At 41.2% G+C, this 24802-nt stretch overlaps 1 protein-coding gene across 1 annotated transcript in view; it reads left to right on the top strand.

Annotated features, from left to right (window-relative positions):
• FTO (FTO alpha-ketoglutarate dependent dioxygenase) overlaps positions 1 to 24802 on the top strand; it is a 389974-nt gene that overhangs the window by 162551 nt on the left and 202621 nt on the right. The window contains exons 6-7 of the mRNA XM_047789791.1: positions 4762 to 4905; positions 11126 to 11245. Coding sequence (XP_047645747.1) covers positions 4762 to 4905; positions 11126 to 11245 — 264 coding nt within the window. The remainder of the gene's footprint in view (positions 1 to 4761; positions 4906 to 11125; positions 11246 to 24802) is intronic.

Raw genomic sequence — 24802 nt, 5'->3', positions numbered from 1 at the left:
GGTCCAGCAGACAGATGAAAATTTGGAACTAAAACATGTGAGATATCAGGAAACTCTTCCTTCTCCACTTCCTCTAATAAATACCCATGTACATGGCAGTTCCCTTAGGGAGCCCTTCAGAATGCGGGTTGAACAGAACCCCTCTGGCCTTATTTCCTTTTTCCAAGTGGACCAACATTACTAGAGTAGCGATGCTCTCAGCATATCTGGAGATTTAGCTTTCTCTGTTTAGTCACACCTGTATTGGCATCTTCTAACATTTGTGCAAATTTTTGAGCATTAATTAACTTTTAATAAAGAGGTAGATATGTATACTGATGCTGTTAGGAGAAAAACATTATCTCAAATCTGTATTCTTTATATCATCTCTGCTTCAGTTTAAGCTACATGATGTTTTGCTAATTAGACACATAAAATGTGAATGATTCAACTGTCTTGCTTTCTGTATTATAGATCAGCAAACTCTGGCCTGTGGATCAGCTAGCTGTTTTTGTAAATAAAGTTTTATTGGCACACAGCCACACTCACTTATTTACATATTGTTTATGGCTGCTGCTTTGGAGCTATAATGGTGGAGTTAAGTAGTTGAACACAGACCTTTATGGCCTGCAAGCCTAAAATATATACTATCTGGCCTTTTAGGAAAATGTTTGCTGATTCTGTTATATATGATCCTGTGCATAGAGGCTTTAAAAATACCTCAAAGTTAAAAGTAATTTTTTAAAAAAATCGTCATTTAGGGTTAACTTTTGTTTCTATACTTCCAAAATATTTCTACCCAAACTCAAAAATGATAATATTCATTGCCAGTAAAGTATTAGTGAAATCGTGCATTTATATACTTCTGGTAGTTTTTCTAAGTGGTATATATGTGTTTTTGAGATCTCTGTGGGGAGCTATGTATAAAACATCATAAAATATTCCTATCTTTGATCTCCTAACAGTTTTAGGGAATCACACCTGGGAAATAATTGAAAAGAAGTAGATATAAAAAATTGTTTATCTGGTATGATTAATAGCAATGAAAAATAAGATAGAACCTTAATGCCTTTATATTATGGGACTTGCTAATTAAATTGTTATTACCACCTCATTGAGCAGCATTGAAAGTGATAGTTTTTTGAGTACTTATCTACAAACAGTGAGAAACAGCATATTTATTGATATGTGTATACTGATTACAGTTGTGTGTAGATGAAGAATCACATGCAATAAAAATAATTAAAATAGGATAGAGTGGCAGGGTTATGTTTTTATCTTATTTAAAACTTTAAATTTCATCTTATATTATTATTTTCAATAATAGAAGCGGGAAAAGATTTTTTCCCAACACTGTAGTTAACATTACCGGCTCCCTCAATATAGAGAGGAGAAAAATCCATGCAACTTTATCATCTTCACTTGTTCTACAAACGTCCTTTTCTTCATACAGCATTAAATTAGATGTCTTTTCTGTGCCAAACAAAATGATTTTCTATTTTCTGCCTCTTCACAATATGTAGGAAACAGATTGTCTTAAGGAAATGATGTTTTAAATTTCATCTTCGTTAATCAGAGAAGCAATCTATTCAGGTTTTGGTTGCATGTGATTAGATTATGCCTGATGACTCATGACCTTTATTTGATTTTAGGTTTTTTTCTGATTGTGATGGAATGTGCTTGAGATTCAACACAGAATATCTGTTTTTTTAAAAATTTAATTGTATACGTAATTATATTTTGAATAGATAGTTATTCAAATGGTTCAAAATTCAAAAAGGACCCAAGAGTACACAGTTATCGTCTCCTTTTCCTCACGCCAGCCAATGTGAGGTCCCCAGAGGAAACCAATGTTAGCAGGTTTTTGTTCTCCTTTTGTTCTCATTTAATACCTATGTAAGCAAACATATATGTAATTAACAATTTTAATATAAATGGTAGTCTCCATACTAGTCTGCACTTTTTGTTTTGTTTATTTTAGTAAGCCTTGATGATAATTACTTATCAATATGCAATTCTTAGAGTAGGGAACTTTCTTTAGATATGATACCCAAAGCATGAGTAATCAAAAAAAAAAAAAAAAAAGAGTTCCTGTCATGGCTCAGCAGAAACGAATCTGACTAGTATCCATGAGGACGCAGGTTCGATCCCTGACCTTGCTCCATGGGTTAAGGATCTGGCGTTGCCGTGAGCTGTGGTGTGGGTTGAAGATGCAGCTCGGATCTGGCGTTGCAGTGGCCGTGGTATAGGCCAGCTCCAATTTGACCCCTAGCCTGGGAACATCCATGTGCCAAGGGTGCAGCCCTAAAAAGACAAAATAATTGATAAATTGGACTTCATCAAAATTAAGAACTTTTGTGCTTCAAAGGGTACCATCAAGAAAGTGAAAAAGACAACTCACAGAATGAGAGAAGATATTTGCAAATCCTATATCCTCCAGGGTGCCCATAGTTAAAATATCTAGAAAACTCTTACAACTCAGTGATTAGGAAGATAAATGATCCAACTTTTTAAAAAGGTGAAGGGTCTTGCATAGACATGTCTCCGGTGGAGATAGTCCAATGGCCAATAAACACATGAAAAGAAGCTCAACATCATTAGTCATCGGGGAAATGCAAATCAAAACCACAGTGACATATCACTTCATACCTGCTAGAATAGCTGTAATCAGAATCACAGTAGCATGCGTTGGTGAGGGTGTGCAGAAACTGGAAGCCTCATGCATTGCTAGAGCGCATGTAAAATGGTACAGCCACTTTGGAGCATAGTCTGCTGCTTCTACAGGTTAAATACAGAGTTACCATATTGCCCAGTCAGTCCATGCCTAGGTATCTCCCCAAGAGAAATGAAAACTTACATGTGTTCATAGTAACTAAAAAATGGAAACAGCCCAAAGATTCATCCCCCAGTGACTGGATAAGCAAAAGGCAGCGAATCCATGCACTTGAGTAATTACTTGGCAATAAACAGGAGCCAGGAACAGACCCATGTACACCATGGATGAACTCTGAAAATATGCTAAGTGAGAGACGCCAGTCACAAAAGATCACATATTGTTTGATTTCATTTCTATGAAACATCCAAAGTATGCAAACCTGTAGACACAGAAAGCAGATTAGTGGTTACCTAGGGCTGGGAAGACTGGTAGAATGGGAGGGGGTTACCGCTAAAAGGTACAGGGCTTCTTCTTGGAGTAATAAAATATTCTAAAATAAACTGTAGTGATGATTGCACATCTCCATGAATATACCAAAAAACATTGAATTTTATGCTTTAGGTGGGTAAGTTTTATGACACGTGAATTATGTCTCAAGAACCCCCCCCCCAAAAAAAAAACCCCTAGGCCTGATTTTAAGTTCTTTACATCAGGTGAACTCTAATCACCCAGAAGAAGAATGTGTCCACCGCTCCTCCTTTTCTTTGGTTACAAGTATGGCTCCACCATTGTTCATATAACTGGTCCCTTTTTAGTGGGAAATTTTGTGGGGGTTTTGTGGGTGTGTATGTGTGTGTGTGTTTTGTTATGGTAGATATCATTTCAGTTAATTACCTCTTATGTAGGTAATTCCATACTTGGGAAAGTAAAGGCTCAAGTAGAAAATGTTTCTGGACAGCATGTCATTAAAAAAATGTAAGGGTGCCTGTGGGACAAAAGCAAGTGGTAATTCAATTCCGTTTTTTAATTTTTTCTTTGTGGCAAATCGGAGCGGCTGCCCTTCTGCTCCTAGTGCTTTGGGATCTTCATATGAAAATACGTATTAGTCAGGCTTCTGTTTTTGGCACCAAAACTGTTCTTTTTTTTTTTTTTTTTTTTTTCTCCCCAGGCATCCTCAGGTCACATTGTATAAAGTGGCAGTAACTGTGCAAAGAATTTTTGTACCAGGGGATTAGCCTTCAAGGTTATTTTGAAGGGATCCGTTTAAATGCTAAATATTAAAATAAAAGTACTTTGGGGAGACATTCCCCTCATTGGGTCTAAAGGATATTTATAGCTTGCTTTTTATCATTCTAGGAAATCATGTCATTATCCAAACAAACGGATGCACGCTCCACCTGCATCCTCTTCTTTTCTGACATATGCTCATTCAAAGAGGGACTTTGTCCATTTGACCTCTGTTTTGCTCCCACAGACTCAGAGAAGGATGGACTAGTTATCTGTGCCTTTGCTGATACCCAGGTACTAAGTTACGCCTTTGAACATGCCTCGAGGGCATGAGCCCCATATTCTCCATTATTTAAAGAATCTGTTCTGCCAAGGACTTGGATCTGTCTAGTGTGTGCTTTTTGCAGAAAAGGAAAATGAATCCTTTGCCCTGTGTTTTTAACTTCCACTTCTTTCTCTTTCTGCCTTTGCTCTTCTGTGTGTTTTTGAACCAGTTCCACAGTCCGGTTACCTTTCTCTCCCATTGTTAGGTGCAAGGCGCTTGAGATCATGTCGCTGTCTTTGACTTTTTGGTTCGTTAGATATTCTTCCAATAACTACTTATTACATTTCTTTTATATGTAGGATTCAGCTCTGGGTGCTGTGTTGAGTATATATTTATATAGAAACTGGGCTTTAGAGATATGAGGCCCATGTAATAAAAAGCAGCAAAGTGAGTAGCCCAGGTGAGGCCAGGCTGGCAGCACAGAGCCCATGGAGACAGCTACTCTAGTCATTCTTAAGTTATGAGCTGAGGGCAACCGGTGAGTGCCTGGAAGGGGGATAGACGTCCTTGGGAAGAGAGGCACGGTGCACTTGGAGTCCGCTTACCATCTTGGGGGCTGGTTGTGTCTCTGCAGTGCTCGACGGGAACCTTGGATTACATCTTACAGCGCTGCCAGTTGGCCCTGCAGAATGTCCGTGATGAGGCCGACAGTGGTGAAGTCTCTTTGAAATCCTTGGAGCCTGCGGTTTTGAAACAAGGAGAAGAAATCCACAACGAGGTAAGGGCTTTCAAGAACTACAGAGATTCTATCCTACTGGCAAGCTGACAAGTTAATCGGCTACATTGCGCTGTGACTGTAAGGACGAGGCTTCTCAGCCAGTGGCAAAGGACAGTTCGTTACTTACAACAGTAGCAGTAGCCAGGGCATCCACATCTTTGTGCCAGTTCTGCAAGCTTCTGTTTTCACAGGGTGATGGGTCAGATAGTCTGTGCAGGTGGAGGAGTTGCATTCTAGGAGAGGAGCCTGGCTGGGCTGAGGGAACCTGACTCTTTTATAATAGGTAGTAAGAATGCCTGTTCTTTGCTCCAGATCAAGAGATATCTTGATGCTGAAGTCTGTTGGCAAACCTGCCCTTTGTTCTGGAGGGAGAAACTCTAACTTTCAAGGGTATTCACTACAGAGACATCCTTGCAATGAGAGTCTGAAGCAAAAGGCAAGACTCATCGAAACACAAGAGACCTGGAGTTCCCGTCATGGCTCAGCAGAAACGAATCTGACTAGTATCCATGAGGACGCAGGTTCAATCCCTGGCCTCGCTCCGTGGGTTAAGGATCTAGTGTTGCTGTGAGCTGTGGTGTACGTTGCAGATGCGGCTCGGATCCTGCATTGCTGTGGCTGTGGCGTAGGCCAGCAGCTGTAGCTCCGATTCAATCCCTAGTCTGGGAACCTCCATATGCCATGGGTGTGGCCCTAAAAAGACAAAAAAAAAAACCCCAAAAAACCAAAAAAAAACAAAAAACCAAAAAAAAAACAAAAAAAGAAAGAAAAAGAAATATAAGAGACCCATGAGGGATAATCTTCCAGCAAGTACTGATGGTAATTGAGGGGAGACCCTAGGAGTAGGTTGCCTTGCCGTTTGTTTATGAAATTATTTGTGATTCTAGAGTCTGTGGGTGTGGATCCCATGTGTCAGTGTTTCACAAATTTGATGTTCTCTCCCATCAGTCCCTGCTGGAGACATTGCTGAGAGCTAGAACCTGAGAAAAGACAAGCATGTGTAGGTCCCGCGAGCTCACGCGGTTAACAATGTTCTGCCTTACTCTGCTGTGCCTTCTGGATGAACCGTGCAGGTGTCGGAGCCAGGCTCACAGAATGGGTGTGTTCTTCAGCATGGATACGGGCAGTTTTTTTCCCCTGTCCTTTCTGGCCTTCTTTGGTCACTGACTGTGATGGGCAGGGGGACATCTGTAAAATCACACTGTGTATCTGACAGGAGAGTATTGTCATCTGAACCCATCTGCTTCAGAAAGCGGCTGTGTTTGCTATTATCTGTGTGGGAAGGGGGAGGGCGGAGATGTACGAGAAACCTTAGCCCCTTGAGGCCAGCCTGGGCTTGGACAGCGAGATCTTGAATCTAGGTTAGCGTGTGTGCCGGTTTTCTCCACCACCCCAATCTCTGATTCTTCAAGGTCAGCTCCTTTAAGACTGAACGCCATTCCGTATGTCAGGGCACATCATCAGATACAGTTCTTTCGCCACAAAAGCTGGCACAGTCACTGTCTTCTCTGCTCTCTTGTTGAGTGAGAGCGGGAATGTTCATAATTGTTCCTGCGGTTCTTACTGTTTGCTTTCCTCTTTCTTAAAGGCCTTGGGCCTTTGCTGGACTAGTTATAGGATGAAGCCCTTGGGTTTATGTCTGCAGACTTTGGGGCAGTATGGCTCAAGAAGTAGCTGGTGTTCCTTATCTTAGATGGTTTCTAACCAAGCAATTTGGGGACTTGAAGGTTTGGAACTGAGTACCTTAAGAAGATTTTTTTTTTTTTTCCCAATTTAAGATGCTTAAAAGATTTTTGGTCAGGTGTAAGCAGACTCTTCCTCTGTGTTTATTAAGTAGTCTGTTTTTCTTTTTAAAAAGAGTCGAATTCAGTCTTGTTACCTAGTAAATTTCCCCCAGGAGAATGTCCTATTTGAGGTCACCATTTGGTTCTCCTTTGGTTCTGATGAGACCTGCCTCTTCCTTAGAGCTACTGTGAAAGAAGGGCTTTCATAGGTTAGCTCTTTGTAGACTGGACCTTCACATCTCTTCCTGGTCTAATGTCTTTCCCTGCGAAATAACTTATTTCAGTTATTACAGTGCGACATTGACCTCAGTGGGCGTATTAGCCCCACATCTCAAGGGAAATGCATACACTGACCTTGGACCAAATCAAGGACCCAGACTAACTTGGCAGAAGTAGGTGACATTTGCTTACCTGTAAGAGTGACAGAAATGACTTCCAACTCTATGGTCCTGTGTTGGTTCAGAAATATGACATTGGAATCGTTAGCGCTTTGCTCCCCAGTGCCTCAGTGATGAAGGTTCAGGTAGGTGGCTGCATTCTGTTTGTGCTTCCCCTTCTAGACATTTCTAGAATGAAAGCTTTTCTTGACTGACCTCTTTTTTGACTCTTCCGTGAAGAAGGCAGGGGCGGGTGAATTAGGCTGGTTTTAGAGACGTCTCTATGGGTCACAGCTGTGTAACTAACACTGTGGCGAACATGTTCTCATTTCTCTCGGATGGTTCAGAAGACCCTTAAGATCCTGCAAGCTCTCTCGGCTCACCCCTGACCATTACATATCTTTGGATGGTCATGGCACAAAAGATTGAATAGTTGTGGATTTCTATCAGGTGCATGTCTGAAATCTGGGAGTTTGGTTTACAAGCATCAGGAATGCCAAGAGCACCTGGAGAGAACTCCAGAAGCTGTGAGCTTCCTGGGAAGGTATATACTCTGGAGAAGGGATAAAGACCCTCCCATGTCAGGGCTGGAATATTATCAGTCAGTCAATACGGCGAGACTCTGTTTAAAAGCTTGATTTCTTTATTTTTATTTTTATTTTTTTAGGGCTGCACCCGCAGCATATGGAGGTTCCCAGGCCAGGGGTCGAATCAGAGCTACAGCTGCTAGCCTACACCACAGCCACAGCAACACCAGATCCAAGCCAAATCTGTGACCTACACCACAGCTCATGGCAGCATTGGATCCGTAACCCACTGAGCGAGGCCAGGGATCAAACCTGCGTCCTCATGGATATTAGTCAGGTTCCTTTCTGCTGAACCACGACGGGAACGCCTATATTTATTTTTTTTTAAGCCTTGAAGTAATAAGGCTTCCATTCTGTTGGCATCTTGACCCTTAGGTTTTTGTGCTGCATCCGCCCCTCCAGCTTTCCTTTCCCATCCCCCATCCCCACAGTGTGGGCCAGGGGAGTGGACCACATTTTTTTTTTTTTCTTTTGGTAATTCAAACTGAATCAAGCAGCTGGAAATATTTTTTGCTTCCTTAATTCATTTTAAGGAAGGAGCCAACTGCTTCTCTTGGCAGTGGGAGAGCTGGGGAGGATAGCATTTGATTAAAATCCTGTAAATATTTTTGGCCCACGACATTGAAAAGAAAAAGTCAGATTACGGAGTTGACTGAAATGCATGCCAGGGGTTTGATGCTCACAAAGATTGTATCTCGTGGGCAATACTCCCAACGCATGGGGGGAAAAAAAACTAACTCCATTGGGAATAAGTCTTCAGGATTGAGCTTTTTCTCACTGGCCTCTGGCGGGGGTGAACGTGTATCGACATGGATCTTAAAACTTTTCTGGCTCAGAAAATTTCATAGGATTGTGCGATTCCTCAGGACAGTAAGTGCTGGGCCTCAGGGCCTCGTTCAGTCTGTATTCTTAGCATCTAGCAAGTGCCTGGCATATGGTCGGCTGTTCATTATTAACCCACTTAATCCTCGCCACAAACCTATGTGGTTATTTTGTAATTATCCTTATTTTACAGATGCCAGAGCTCCTCAGTATGGAGCCCAGTTCCGAACTGACTCCAGAGCCCTTCTTCTTTTTTTTGGTCTTTTTAGGGCCGCACCTGCAACATATGGAAGTTCCCAGCCTGGGGTCCAATTGGAGCCGTAGCTGCCAAAGCGGTGCAGGATCTGAACCGCGTCTGCGACCTACGCCTCAGCTCACAGCAACGCTGGATCCTTAACCCACTGACGGGGCCAGGGATCCAACCTGTGTGCTCATGGATACTAGTCAGGTTAGTTACTGCTGAGCCATGAAGGGATCTCCCAGAGCCCTTAATCTTAATTGTGACACTCTCTGCCTCACAAGAGAGTTGGGCATCTAAGGGAGACGATAAAGTCATAATGTATTAAAATGAGAGAGTTTTTCTTTGCTCTTTTGCCCAATAGCCAGGTTTCCAAGTATGCCCTCTCCTTGCTTCAGAGTTTTCATTTACTGAAACTCAGACTTGGTGGTACCTTTACAGACTGACTGAGTGAGCTAATTACATATGCTAATCTGTTTCATTTCCTGGGGTGTCATGGTTGCCAAGGCTTATGTGTTTTGTTCTCATAAAGGAAATAACCAGCCCAAAGACAGAAAAACGTTTTCAACTCTCTCTAAATAGGGCTTGATGCTTCGCTGAGAGGCTGTTCCTGTAGTACGAACACATTTCATGCGAAATCTATTAAATAGACCTCCTTTTTTCCCCTTGTAATAAATAATGTTGTTAAACCTGTATCTTCAGAGAAGTTGAACTACACCCGTATTCATTTTCCTTTCAAAGCAGTCAAGTTTCCCTCTGTTAACCACTGTCTGTTAATACCATAGATAAGGTTTAACAACCATTGTCTGAATATTGCCCACATTCTTTTTGTTTTGTTTTGTTTAAACAGCTTTAACTGCAATCAGTTCTACATATCAAACAAACATTTAGTTAATGTAAACTAAAACCCTTTCATAGGACTTGGTGTTCTCAGGTTAGTTATTTGAGCCATTTTCACCATTGTTAAATCTTCACAAGTTGCTTTTGTTTGCCTGAAGAAAGTTCAATATGGATAAACAAACCAGAAAATTCTTTGTGGTAACAGGTAAAGATTATAATAGCTCTGTGCCTGTGTGTGGAACATGATTGCTTTAGCAAAGCCAGATGACCGAACATTAAACTGACCCAACATTAAGCTGTGAAAACTCTTTAGAGGGCAGAGGTAAAAAGAGCTTTGGGATGAACGAAGTTGTACTTTGACAGTGCAATTGTATTTTCAAGTCAAGGATGAGTGGTAGAGACTAGACAGGAAATGATTTTGTACTCTTTCAAAGCTTTACTCAGCCTCTCATCTTCGTATGTTGGGATTATTTCAGTTGCAGGAAGCAGAAAACTCAATCTGAATTGGCTTAAGCAAAATGGACTTCAGGAATAGCTTGATAAAGAGTCAGTTGATGTCACCAGGGCCTGGTTTTTATCTGTTCGTCTTGCAGTGCTTCCTACTGTGTTGCTTCCATTTTTCCCATCCTGCAAAATGGTTGCAGAATCCTCTTCCTGTATCTTCTGACACTCTCAAGATTTATTCTGATTGAACATTATGCTTGTTTCCACTAAATCCAGTTCTTGACTAAAGAAGGTGATAGGCTGGTTGACTCAGACTTGGGTTGCATGTTCCAGCCAGGCATTAGATCTGGAGCTCTACCCAGACCACATGGACTGAGACTGGGGAAGGAAATGGGTTGCCAAAGGAATAGTGGGGTTTGGCTAGAAAGGCAGGACAAATGCTAGGGAGGCAAACAATAGAGGTTTACCATTGTTGGTTTATAGGAAGGAGAAGAAATTATTAGTGTGTCGGCTGTTCTTTTCACCTATTGTCATTGGCCTTGACTGAATTGAAAATGACAATTTGAATGGCTCTGTAGTTTTCATGTGTACCTCCATAATTAATTTTATGTTGTACAGTTATATAAGTTGACATGACCACCAGCTCCCCCTGGCCCATTGGTAAATTCTTTGTTTATGTTAGATCTAAGAAACTTAAAATTGATATGTGCCCGTGCTTTTCTCTTAATACGAGCCTGTAATAAAGATGTTTCATGAAAACACATTTTGTTTGATTATATCTTTCCCATCATATACAGTGCAGGCTGCTGTATATTTTAGGATCTCAGGATTTGTTGTCGATTGACTTATAGTTTTCTCACGTCTGAGGGATGAAAGTGACAGGAAACCCCCTCCCCCTCCTGCCCTGGGTTGTCTCACTAAGCTTTCAGACTACTCTCTTCTTGACTTTGCAGAAAGGCTCCAGAGACTCCAAGGTTTATTGGAAACTGGTTAGGCTGAGCTTTTCTCACCTTTTCTCATCCTACGGCTGTGAAGTTAATTGGAGGAGAATTGAGCCAACGAAGTTTATCGTCCTCGATTGTCCATCACGGGGGCGTCTAACCATAGTCTTGTCTTTATGATCCCCAGGTCGAGTTTGAGTGGCTGAGACAGTTTTGGTTTCAAGGCAATCGATACAAAAAGTGCACGGATTGGTGGTGTCAACCCATGACTCAGCTGGAAGAGCTTTGGAAGAAGATGGAAGGTGCGGTAAGTACGGGAGGTTGGGGACTGGATTTTCCTGGATAGTGGGCTCTGTTAAGCTTCGGCTGCCTAATTTGCATAGGTAAATGCATATTTAATTATTCTAAATTATCGCATCAGGTTACTCTTGATAAGGTAATGGGAACAGCCAGGACTTTGTCAGGACCAGCTCAGTTCCGTGCAAAGAACATTTATTGAGCGTTTCCTGCGTGGGTGGTGCTGTGTGGACAAGGGCTGGGAAGTGAAGATGCGAACAATGAAACAAGAATCCCTAAACTTCATTTGCATTTTTATATGTACCAGGCATTATACTAAGGGCTTTTCCCTGTATTAACTTTCAAAGTTCTTCCAGCAGTGCTATGAGGTCCAGAACCTGTTAGGAACCGTAATTTATAGACGTGAAAACCAAGGCCTGGAGAAATTAAATGTCTCCCCCAAGGTCACAGAGTCAGTGCAAGAGCGAGATTGAAACCCAGGCAGTCTGGCTCTTGTAGCCTGTGCTCTTAAACACTCCGTTCAGCTGAACAAGGAGAGAAGCATGAACATAGCCAGGTGTTACATTAGCTAAAATGAAATCCTGTAATGGAGATTTAAAAAAAAAAAAAAAAAAAGGGCACCTTTCAGAGGAGGGAGTGTTAAATTTAGAAGCTGGGGCTGTCGTGCAACAGCAGATATGACTTTTGGGGCCCTCGGGTAGGGAGAGGAGGGTCAGGTGAGGCATCCAGAGAGAAGCGTTAGGCTCCAGGAACTGTGAAACAAGATCAGAAGAGGGAAAGTGCAGTGTGACCCAAGCATGGAATTCAGGGGAAATGTAGTAGGAAGGCAAGTTGAGGCCACTTGGAGGCCTTGATTGAAATCTCAATTTCAATGATAGTAATAATAGCAAATACTTACTAAGTACCAGACACTGTTCCTAATGTGATATGTAATTTATATATGTTGTATGTATATAACATATATAGTTATGTTTACGTATGTTTATATATAACTATGTATAATGTATACAGTTATGTTTATATATAAAACCATATATAAATGTATGTATATTTCTTTAACTTTTATGCCAACTCCATAAAGTAGGTATTTTTTCCCCCCCACTTTACACGGCAAGAGACTGAAGCACAAAAGCTTTACCTAACTTCGTCAAGGTCATACAACAAAGTAGGGGAGCTGGGGTTGAATCTCAGGAAGACTGGCTCTGGGGTCTGCACCACCTCACCGTTCTTCCTTTAAATAGTAGTGGAAAAGTGATAAAAGCCTGCTAAACTCTTGGGATAGGACCACTGCACAGACTTGGAGATGTGCTGAGAACAGGGAACTAATTTGCAAAAATGGGTAGGGGTGGCTAATCCCTATTTTGTAATAATAAAAATAGCAAGACACAACCTTGAAGGGGCCTCAGTTTGAACGTCTGGGTCAAGAAATCCAGAAGTCCTTGCTTTCCAGACACTTCCTCAAATCTTTAAACCATGGCTTTTCATGGATATATGTCAGGGGGAGGAATGTTCTAATCCTTGTAGTGTACTAATAGTATCACAAAAGTGGATTTCTTTAAAGACATGAATCAGTGAAAAACTGGACATTGTGAAACTGGGTTGGAGGTAACAAAAAGTTTGTGCTGAAACTTCCTCTCGGTTCCTAAAATTAGCCCATGTAGAGTATGCTCCATTGTATGGGATGGATACATAAAGACAGCTTCAGTTCCATGGAATTTCTTTTTCACTGTGTAATTCTGGTTTCATCCATTGACACCTGAGTTAGAACTTCTTTACTTGCTGAACGTTGACCCTAAGACAGCAGCTTGACTTTGGGATTATAATTTGACAATCCTATGAATTAGAGTTGGCAAACAAATAAGAAAGGAACCTCACCGATATTGTCCACATTTTTATTTTGTGAATTGCTTTTGTTCAAGTGTTTCTTTCTTTTTTTTTTTTTTTCAGCAAAATCTTTGGTTTTGGGAGCTTACCAGTGATGTTCATTATGAATGCCCGTAAAAGATTTCGTTATGTGTATTTTCTTAATTTGATGGCAATGGCATATTAGATAGAATATCTTCTCTTTATAACTCTTGTGTAAAAAGACCGAAAAGAAGAGCAGTCTTGGGAACTCTCCAGAGCAAGTTTCCTTGCGGGTGGTGTGGCATTACTAAGTGTTCTGAGTGAAATCAATGGCCTTAGTGTCTCAGCGAGTCTCAGGATGATCTTTATCAGTGGAGTGAAGGTTTGGGCCAAGATAAAAAGAATGGCACTTCTAAATTAAATGTAAGCATTGCTTCAAGCGTTTTTTTTAATGACTTCTTACAAATTCATAATAATTTACTTTTGCTGTTGGAAGAGACAGAAGAGAATAATCATTGGAAAAGTCCACAGTCCGTGGCTGTTCTTGCAGTGCCATCTGGTATTTGTGTACTCGGGGGGTGGGGGCGGGGGGTGGCACTGGCCCTGGCTGGTTAAATTCCTACTTTGGTACTAGCCCACCTCCTATCTTTTTCAGTTGTAACCATTAGGGGGCAATGTTGAGCTACCAGTTTGAGGCCCCCAAATGCTAAGCCTTTCAGGAAAATGCAGACAAATCTACCATTAACTGTCAAGAATTATCCCTGTTGCTTCAAGTTAGCTGTAATCTCCAAGATTCCATAACACAGGAAATCAGTTGTGGGTTAACAAATTCAACAGCAATTTAACATAAAAAAGTGCAGTGTTTGGTGCACATTTTGATTCTGAAGAATTAGACTAATCCAAACGGCCTTTCTGAGTGTACTCACTTTGCTTCCAGGGAATATATGACTCAGAATTATTATCCTTTTAGACAAATGATTCTTCTCCATCGTTATCCATTTTTTGAATTGTAAAATCGTGTGTGTGTGTGTGTGTGTGTGTGGTGGAACGACTTCTCTAATGAATGTAGTTTGTCTGTTCTGCAATATAGCATCGATCTCTTTTGGCGAGAAAATAAAACAAAAAAACCTCAGGCAATATGTACATTACTTTTCACCTTTTGCTTATGATTAAAGCAACCTTTGACAGCCCTGGTACCAGGGAAGAGACTTGGGTTGTAATTTCTCTCTGTCTTTGTGTTCATTTTTTCCCTTTGTGGTCGGACGGCGTAGTCTCAGGTAGGATATAGAAGAAGAACGGAAAATGCTCTTCTGTTAATGATAATTGCTTCCCATGTCATAACCAGTCACATATTTTTAAAAGTTTAGTCAGCTGTCTGAAAATCCCCTCGCCTCTACTGCCCACCCCCGATCCAAGCAAGCACCATGTTTTTTTTTTTTTTTTTTATCACACTGTTTATTCTTGCCATTTCCCTCCCTGAGGATAGTTTTACCCTGGGCAGGCTCTTGTGATGTAAATGTTAAACCTTATATTTGAATGACATTCTGATAAAATATCACATTTTCCCTGAATATTACCTCATGAATTTATGAGCCATCAAACCCAAAGCAACATAACCCTTTCGTATAACCCAGGACTTTAGCCTCGTCTTTCTTCTCATCTTTCTCTTCAGGAAGGTATTAGAACAGAGGACACTATTCAAATATTTGTATTTTCTTTTACTTTATTTTATTTTTAAAGCCAGCCCGCCGCCACCCCACATCCAGGATTAGCATAGGATGAGGAGACTCTTCAGGGTAAGAGAGCGTTACCATTTGAAAGAAACTGTACGAGCTTTGCTTTCTGGGTAAAAAATATATATATATATATATATATATATATGAAAAGCCGAACTGTCCTGTGAGGTGAACGAAGCTTGCTGTAGCCAGAGATGCAACGGATAGGCCATCTGTCTCTTAGGGTCTGATATCGCGCTTTGCAAAACTGACATTTATTTTACCTATAAAAATGTTTGAACACTATCCAGTTCACAGAGATACAGAAAAGAATGCTAGGTGTGATGTCCTCTAAATTGATGGCATTTATTCATTTCCTTTTGGCCTTAAGAAAGGAAAGGTCAATTTGGTATAATCCACTAGAAATATTCTAGAAGAGTTTCCAGAATAAACATTTTCAGAGGTATGGGTGATTTCTATCCTGGAGAGAAATTTCCTCCTGCTTTTTTCATTGCTGTTGTTGTTGTTGTTGCTGCTGCTGCTGCTTTCTTCTAGAAGAGAAAGGTGGCTCCTGGTCCTGTTGAATGTTTGCATTTCCTGTCTTGACAGTTCCTCACGCTGGGATGGGGTGCATTTACATGGCAGTTGGCTTTAATAACCTTTATTGACTTTAGTGGGTGGGAGCCAAGACTGGATTATTTTAATGTATCCGTTTTGAAGCAGTGTAAAACACAACATGTAATTATGTCAGGCAAGCTATCAGCTACATTTAATTCTACCCATTTATGTTAAAATTTGGCACCGGAGAGCAGAGAGATGTGGAAAATGCGTAGGTGTTTTGCTTAATACGGTTACCAGTTTCTTGTTGTTAAAGTTTTAAGAGAGAAGGGTACTTAGGCAGGTAAAAGTTGTCCTTTACAAGTTAGTTATAATAGCTGAATTTCAAGATGAGTCACGCCTTTTCGCTTGTCATTCTGGCCTGTGCAAATCATCTGGGAAAGCTCAGGCCGGGGGCCTGCCCGTAGCCGTCTGGCTGAGCCCTTCTTCGTATGAGTTACACTAAGGTGGGGAATGACGGAGCCCAAACGAAGAGCAGTTTGTTTGTTTTTGGAGAGATTAATGAAGCTATCATCACAGTGCTTTAGATTAAATTCTTTGTAGCTGAGTAGAGGAAGAAGGCTGCTTTTTCCTACGCTAAAATCCATACGACCCTACCCTGGTTTTTGCTATCATAGTTCAGTTAGCTCAGTTCATTTTAAACTTTCTTCCAGGATTAAAGATTTGGGGGGATGTGAGGAAGAAAGTGGTATAAATATATGTATATTTTTGTCCATGTTAGTGGTGAAGTCACCAACATTTCCTGTATGTGTATATGTATTATATTGATATATTTTATATTTATGTAACTCTCTTCTTTAGTGTTCATGTATATGTTAAATTATATTTGCTAATATAATCCTGTCTCCTATTTTTCGGAATCAGCATGTCTGATAGAGGAGCAGAGTATATTATAGTAATTTAGGATCTGGTGTGAGATGTCTAGAGGTTTTATTTATTTATTTTTTATTCTGTAATAATGAAAAACATTTTTGATTTTTTTATTTAATGAGTTTTATTTTTTTCATTATAGCTGGTTTACAGTGTTCTGTCAATTTTCTACTGTTCAGCAAAGTGACCCAATCACACCTACATATATACATTCTTTTTCTCACATTATCATGCTCCATCATAAGTGACTAGATATAGTTCCCAGGACTATACAGCAGGATCTCATTGCTTATCCATTCCAGAGGCAATGGTTTGCATCTATTAACCCCAGATTCCCAGTTCATCCCACTCCCTCCCCGTCCCCCTTGGCAACCATAAGTTTGTTCTCCAAGTCTGCGAGTTTCTTTTCTGTGGAAAGGTTTATTTGTGCCATATATAAGATTCCAGATATAAGTGATATCATATGGTATCTGTCTTTCTCTTTCTGACTTACATCACTTAGTGTGAGAGTCTCTAGTTCCATCCATGTTGCTGCAGATGGCATTATTTTGTTCTTTTTTATGGCTGAGTAGTACTCCATTGTGTCTATGTACCACATCTTAGTCTGTTCATCTGTTAATGGACATTTAGGTTGTTTGCATGTCTTGGCTATTGTGACTAGTGCTGCAGTGAACATACGGGTGCATGTATCTTTTTCAAGGAACGTTTTGTCCAGATATATGCTCAAGAGTGAGATTGCTGGGTCATATGGTAGTTCTATATTTAGTTTTCTGAGGCACCTCCGTACTATTTTCCATAGTGGTTGTATGTCTAGTGGTTTTAAATGAAACTTTAAATTCCCTATTCCCTTTTATGACTGGAACAGTGAATGACTCAGGAGAAGCACAGATTGGAGGCCGGTGAAGAGTCCCAAGCACCCGAAAATTCAAATTATGTCATCAGAGATGAGCTCTGGGACCCTCTGTGGAAATTTGGAGAAAAGGGAAAAAAGGTTGCTTTTCAGCAACAGTGGCTAAACATCCGTGGCTCACATTTTGTATTATCTTCAACATGTTAACTGAAGGTTAGTTAGTTCTTTCCATGTTCCTCCCTCCCCACCCCCCACCCCCCAATTCCACATCACTGGGTTCTATTAAGAGTAAAATATCTGGGGGGTAGAATTCTACATATAATCTAGCAATGAATGTCTAATAGATTTTGATTCCTTTGATTGCCTTCTGGATTTCTCTCAGATTTTTCCAATTTTTTCTGGTGTTGCCGCAGCCTTAATAATGAATTAAGAAGAAAAAAACCAAAGTGTTGTGAATCCTGTCTTTTTGGGAAGAAATTTACAATTCCAAGAGAATTCAAGCTTCAGCCTTAGACACAGGATGTGCATGGAAAGCACAAAGGATGATGTTTATGATTCTCTTTGAAGTGTTTTTGCAACTGGATAAGGAAAATTTTAGAAACCGTCTGATAGTGTTCAGGGTAAATACTTAAACCCCTTTAGAGAATTTCACACACAGATACTGTGCAGCAGAAAAAAGGGATACTTATGTTTCTTAAAGCTGCTACAGCCTACAGCTTTGTACTTAAAGACAGAGGTGTTGAATAGAATTCTACTGAGGATACATCCAGTGACAATATCTCCAGGAACATCAGAGCAAACCAGTGGGTAGGACTTTCTGTTTTTAACCCTTCCGTGAGCAGTGTGAGAGTGGCGCTCTATTGGCACCAAGTACTAGGATGTGCCTGTTACATTCCAGGAATGTTAAGAGCATTGTTCCAGTGCCTCTGCTCAGCACACAATGGGAACAAGGCTAAAAATGTAGACGATGGAGAGACAAAGTGACAGGCGCTAGGAAATTCCAAGCGAGAGCCCGGCCATCTCTCTTAACTCGTGTTTGTGTGTGGTGAGAAAACTGGAATAAACAGTCAAGGTTTCTGTTTTCGCCCGGCTTCACAGATTTTGGCTAAATTTTGCTAGCCTTTGTTAATAAACACACACACACATACACACACACACACACACACACACACATTTCACATACATCCTGTGCTTTTATATGATTTTAACTACGTTGGAACAGATTGATGTAAACGTATGAAGATTCTGCTAGTTTTCCCTGGGGAACTTGTGTAGCCTTGGCTGCTGGAATTTATTTCCGACTGCTTCGACTAGCAGACCATCCTAGCATTTCAGATGTGAAGTCAGAAACCTTTGTGCCAGATTGGGGTGGTAAAGATTACCATTTTTCCTAGAAAAGACACAGCCTAAAACAAATGTTTACTTTATTTCCTCCAGTATTTTGGGGCGGTGGGGTGGGGTGGGGAATGAGACATTAAATTCAGCTCCAGTCTGTCATCCTATTATAAATATCTTTGAAATATTCTAGAAGAATCTCCGTCTAGATGAGTGAAATCACATTTTAAACAAAACGACAAACCTACAGTTTTGAAAGGGAAGCAAGATTTCCCAAGGATGTATGCCAGCTGTTGAGAATGTTTTTAAGATCTTCGGATCTTATTTCCCGCGTTGGTTACTGAATGGCCCCTGAAACTGTTAGCTTCTGAAGAAAAGTGGTTTGATGATCAAATGAGAGAGTTTGTAAACTATATATATAAAAAAATACTATACACCCTCCAGGCATCACCAGTAGTGATTTTAGAAGGAAGGTCCTCAATTTTGGACCCTTTACCTAGAGGTCCTTGGACTGAGTTTCCCGTAGTGCCAGCATCCCTCTAGAACTGGGATCAGCCCTGAAGCAAAAGGGACTCGCCATGGTTTGGAGCTCAGGGCTCTCTGGTAACGTTTCTTTTCAACTTTGAAGGCTAAATACTTTGGGAGTGTGCGCCTGGGACTCTTTCCATATTTTGCAAAGATGTCTCTATGGAGAAATGTGCTCTAAGTGCCAAAAACCTGACTTACCAAAGAGCTCTGGGAACACAGAACGTATGCAATAAGGATAATGTAACCATGGTCCTGCTCTCCTCGACATCTGCAAAAAAATAACCTTTGAAAAAAAAAAAAAGGAAACTGATCTGTTGCCTTTTCATTCTTCCTAGAAATATCTGTGTGATCAGTTGTAGATGATATTTTTAACACCATCTTTTCCCTAACATGTAAATTATGACTGACTTTTTCTTTTTTTTTTCGTATGTCTTTATCTGGTCTCAGTCCATCTGGAACCACCGGTGACCGTCTCATTTATAAAGGTTTCCTTGATGTGTATAAACATCTCAGATTGTCTCCAGCTTGGTTTTGATTGATTGACAAAATTAGCTGTCAAATAAAAATCTGGAGTCTTAGGGCCATAGTCAAAATTAATTCTCAGTGTTTAAGACATACCTGCTCTGGTTATAAAGACCTGGAACAGGTAGTAACTTCATAATATGTATCCCTTTGACTTAGGTGTTATTAATTTATTTTTTATTTTTTTTTTATTTTTGTCTTTTTGCCATTTCTTGGGCCGCTCCTCCGGCATATGGAGGTTCCCAGGCTAGGGGTCGAATTGGAGCTGTAGCTGCCAGCCTACGCCAGAGCCACAGCAACGCAGGATCCGAGCCGTGTCTGCAACCTACACCACAGCTCATGGCAACGCCGGATCGTTAACCCACTGAGCAAGGGCAGGGATCGAACCTGCAACCTCATGGTTCCTAGTCAGATTTGTTAACCACTGCACCACGACGGGAACTCCAGGTGTTATTAATTTAAATGAGCCATTATGAAATGCCCAGACTTAGGCATCAGGTCTCCTTTAACAGATACTGGGGGATTAAGAGGGCTTGTATTTTATTTAATGTCATCAACTTTTCCTGCAGTTAACAGTGAACTTTTTTAATGGCCGAAAGTAATGGGATATGCCAGTGTCTATAATAACAGTATTTTCTTGGTACTGAAATCTCATATCTTGGGGCACCTGAACCCTGGTTGGGAAAGGTATGCCCCATTCAGCCATCAGTACTAAGTACCGCAAATTTAACAATTCCAAAACCGAACCGAATCCCTGGTTCCCCCCTAGCCTTCCTCCTGGTGTTGCACATTTCCATGATTTGCAGCCTCTCGATGCCCAGCCGAAAACTTTGGTGTTCTCTTGATTTATCAGTGCATCTAGTTAGCTCTATGTTCAGACTAGATTCACCATCTGACCACCCTTCACCACCCTCTCTGCTACCACCTTAGTGTAAATAACCTCCCTGCTTCTACCACTTACGTTACCTCTGTCAGCGTGTTCCTTTCAAATATGTCCAGTTATTTCAGTCCCTTGGCCCCAACTCACTATCAGGTTCAGAAATCCAGCTTCTTTGTGAAGAGCCTAGTGCCCCCTAGGATCTGTCCACCCCCAGCCCCTTACCCCAAGCCCAGTCTTGCCCTTCCCCTCCTCCACTCGCCTTCCTTACTGTCTTTAGAACATGGCCGGCTGCCTCCTGCCCCAGGGCCTTTGCATTTGCTGTTGCTTCTGTATGGCGCTTTCTTTTTCTTTTTTCTTATTTTATTTTATTTATTTTTGCTTTTTAGGGCCTTGACCTGTGGCATATGGAGGTTCCCAGGCTAGGAGTCTAATCAGAGCTACAGCTGCTGGCCTATGCCACAGCCTCAGCAACGTCAGATCCGAGCCATGTCTGTGACCTACACCACAGGTCACGGCAACACCAGATCCTTAACCCGATAAGCGAGGCCAGGGACTGAACCCGCAACCTCATGGTTCCTAGTCGGATTCGTTTCCCTGTCTGGCACTTTCTTTCCTCTGTTATTTGTTTGACTCACTTGCCTCCCATCTCTCTGTTCCTGTCCCTCCTTGGAGAGAGTTTCTTTAACCAAGTTCTCTCTGACTGCAGACAGAGCAGGGCACTGCCACTTTGCCTCTTGCTGTTCTCCCCCACCTGCCGTAATACCATGTATGTATTTACAGTCTGACTCTGTTTCTATAATCCTCCGGAGGGCAGGGACATTGTTTTTTTTTGTTTTTTTTTTGTCTTTTTGCCTTTTCTTGGGCCGCTCCCACGGCATATGGAGGTTCCCAGGCTAGGGGTTGAATCGGAGCTGTAGCCACCAGCCTACGCCAGAGCCACAGCAACGTGGGATCCGAGCCGCGTCTGCAACCTACACCACAGCTCACGGCAACGCTGGATCGTTAACCCACTGAGCAAGGGCAGGGACCGAACCCGCAACCTCATGGTTCCTAGTCGGATTCGTTAACCACTGCGCCACGACGGGAACTCCAGGGACATTGTTTTTATTCACTGTTATTTCCGCAGCTCCTAGGATGGTGCCTGATACATAGTAGGTGCTCCACACTTGTTAACAAAAGTAGAGGTTTGGTATTAAGCGATACGCACTACTGTATGTAAAAGAGATAAACAGCAAGGACCTTCCATAGAGCACGGGGAACTAGATTCAGTGTCTTATAATAACCTATAATGGAAAGGAATCTGAATAAGAATATATATACATATAGACAAATACATATATACACGTGTATAACTGAATCACTTTGCTATCCACCTGAAACTAACACAACATTGTAAATTAACTATGCTTCAATAAAGAAGATTAAAAAGAAGAAATGAATTCATGGTGGGTCAGGGGTCCCAGCCCTGCTATTTCCTCGTTCTCAGGCTAAACAGCATGGGCTTTCATACATTCTTTTTTAAGTCTGTACATTTTCCTCAAATGTTAGGTCCTGCTTTATAGGAATATTGGGGGGTTAATTTTAGTTTTAAACCAACATAACCCTCCCAGCGATACCCCTGAAACATCCTGAACATTAAAAAGAAATAATAATATCAAGAGCACAGAGGATGCACCAGAACGTCCTGTTTCGTGCCTTTTTGGCCTTTGCACTGAGAAGATGGAGCAGTCATAGGCAGACGACTTATGCAAATATGAAAACTCTTTTTTTTTTTTTAAATGAGAGACATAAGTAGGTGATTAAGTTTTCCCAAGAAACAGTGCTGTTAAAACTTAGAATCATGGGGTTTTTGTCTCATTTGTTGACCATCTTCATATTTTAAATTTCCCTATTCTTGACAAACTTAATAGAATACAATTGTCATAAAATCCAATGAGTTCCTTAAGAAAGCTTAGACTTGTTAAGCCTAATTTCCCAAGTAAGATAGGGAAAGCGCCCCAGACCGGACAGGTTTGGGGCACAGAACTAGGGAAATCTCTGAGGAGTAAACTGACTTCCGCTAGACAAGCTGAAAACTGATTAAAATATTTATCATCCTTTGGGTATGCAATAGCTTTTGATGATGGAAAGCATATTAATATTCATCTTTGCTGCCTGTCTACACTTCAGACAGATCCCAGGAAAGGATGTTCAGATGACCAGTTTTCTTGACTCACCAGGAGTCCTTGAGACCCAGTGCAGCTTGGAACCAAAAAAATGCCTTGTGATGTGATTGAGCTTTTCCTCTGGGGGATGGGAATGGGGGTGGGCTGTGGGGGGGGGGGGAATACAAACCAGGAGAGACCTTTGGACTGGAAAGCTTTAAAGGATGACTGCTTTCTCACAGGAAGTCTTTTGCCAGAACAAAGGGAAAAGTTTGGTCATAATTTTATAAGCAGCAGAAGTGCTGTTGCCGAGGCCGTGAGGCTGACCTGGCTCCTTGGGTGAAATGGGGAGTTGGGGGATGCAAGTCGTACTGAGCTTTTGGGGGTGCCTGCCACTGGGGGCGGAAAATTCCCCTCTCCATCCCCCTCCTCCCCTGCCTTTGTTGAGGTCTATATTTGCTGCCAATGCTCAGGTCTTCTGGCTGGCTGTTCTGGAATGCCCCATCTCGTGCTCATCTCGAGACAGGAAAAACGTAGAGAGTGTGCATGTAGCCAGGCAGGCCCAGCACAGGGTGGTCTGCTGGGCTTCTCAAGACATGTTTTTTAATTTTTTCTTTTTGATTTTTTTTTTTTAAATTGAAGTATAGTCGTTTTCCAGTGTTGTGTCAGTTTCAGGAGAACAGCAGAGTGATTCAGTTATACATACATATATGTCTCTCTTTTTTCAGATTTTTTTGCCCTTACAGGTCATTGCAAAATATTGAATCTAGTTCCTGTGCTATACAGCAGGTCCTTGTTGGTTATCTATTTTATATATACTAGTATGACTATATGTATGTATCTGCTAATCTCAAGCTCCTATTTATCCACCCCCCCACCCCCCCACCCCCCTGCCGCCGCCTGTCCCTTTGGTAACCATGAATTTATTTTTTATGACTAGGGGTCTATTTTCTGTTTTGCAATTAAGTTCATTTGTATCATTTTTTTTTTTAAGATTCCACATAAGAACGATATCATATAATATTTGTTTTTCTCTCTGACTTCATTTAGTATGAAAATCTCTAGGTCAAGTCCCGTGTTTTAATTTTTTCTTCTTTAATGGGAGAAAGAATCCGGCTTAGTAGTTGAGTTAATTAAGCAGGGTTGTTTTCTTTCTTGCCTGGACTAGGCTTGAATGTATTTTGGAGGGCAAATAAGACTCTGAAAGAACCTGACCTTTTTGCTGAGTGTTCTGGAAAACCTGATTGAATATTCTCATAAACAGGGCGGTGTGTGAAGACAGTTTCTTCTAGCTTTTAAATCTAGAAATTCAGAATTTTCCCCCTTTTGCATTTCAGTTTTTATACCTCCAGGCTGAGATAGTTTTATGAAAGATACCTTAGAAAATTGGACAATAATGATATTTTTGAAAACTTTTTTTAAGAGAGTGAAGAAGCAGCAGTAGCATGTTTTTGCTTCACCTGCGTCTTTTAATCATTCATCTGCTCCACTTTGGGCAGGGAGTGGGACGTTTTATAAAAAGCAAAGACTTATGTCTCCCAAGTTGCTAAGGCACAAGCCGTTGGTAATTCAGAGGGAGGGAAAACGAAGGACGAAAGTGGATTCCGACAGAGGCCTTTGGGGATGCGGAGGATTTTGAGAGCTAGATCTGGGTGGAGAATATTCAAAGATGGCAGAATCAGAGATGCTGGTGTGGGAAACACAGGCTCTGCTCACGGATTTGCTTGGACTTGATGGAGTGTGCTTGGGATGAGTCCAGTACTGAGAGACATGACTGGGAAGGTTCGCAAGGACTGTCTTTTTCTAATACATTTCTCTAGAAGGTACGATGTTCTCATCCTTTACTGACTGGCTTCCTATCAAAGTCCTGGGAAGCAAAGCGCTAAACATGTACGACTAGAAATGAAATGAAACTATTTGATTATCTCGCATTCGCCAAGATTTTGCTTGGGAGACAAGTCAAGGTATTATTTGTGCAACTCCAAGACATATCCGCATCCTAAATACAGCAAACAAGCAACACTCCATTTTCAGATGTCGAATGACAAATGAGTTTCGGCATTTTCCATCCAAACTCTTTTCTTTTTTTTTTTTTTCCTCAAAAATTGAACACCAGCCTAATAATTTTGGGCTTTGGTTAGGGGGCAGGTCTTCTCTGGTGTGAACCATTTGCGATTCTCTTCCGTGTTTGGGAACCTTAGGTCTGTTTCGTTTTCTTTATTTCTTTTCGGGGTTGGGATTGTGGTTTGGAGGAAATAAC

This window comes from Phacochoerus africanus, chromosome 8, assembly GCF_016906955.1.
Source record: "Phacochoerus africanus isolate WHEZ1 chromosome 8, ROS_Pafr_v1, whole genome shotgun sequence".
Lineage (NCBI taxonomy): Eukaryota > Metazoa > Chordata > Mammalia > Artiodactyla > Suidae > Phacochoerus > Phacochoerus africanus.
This window is presented reverse-complemented; position numbering and strand designations above follow the sequence as displayed.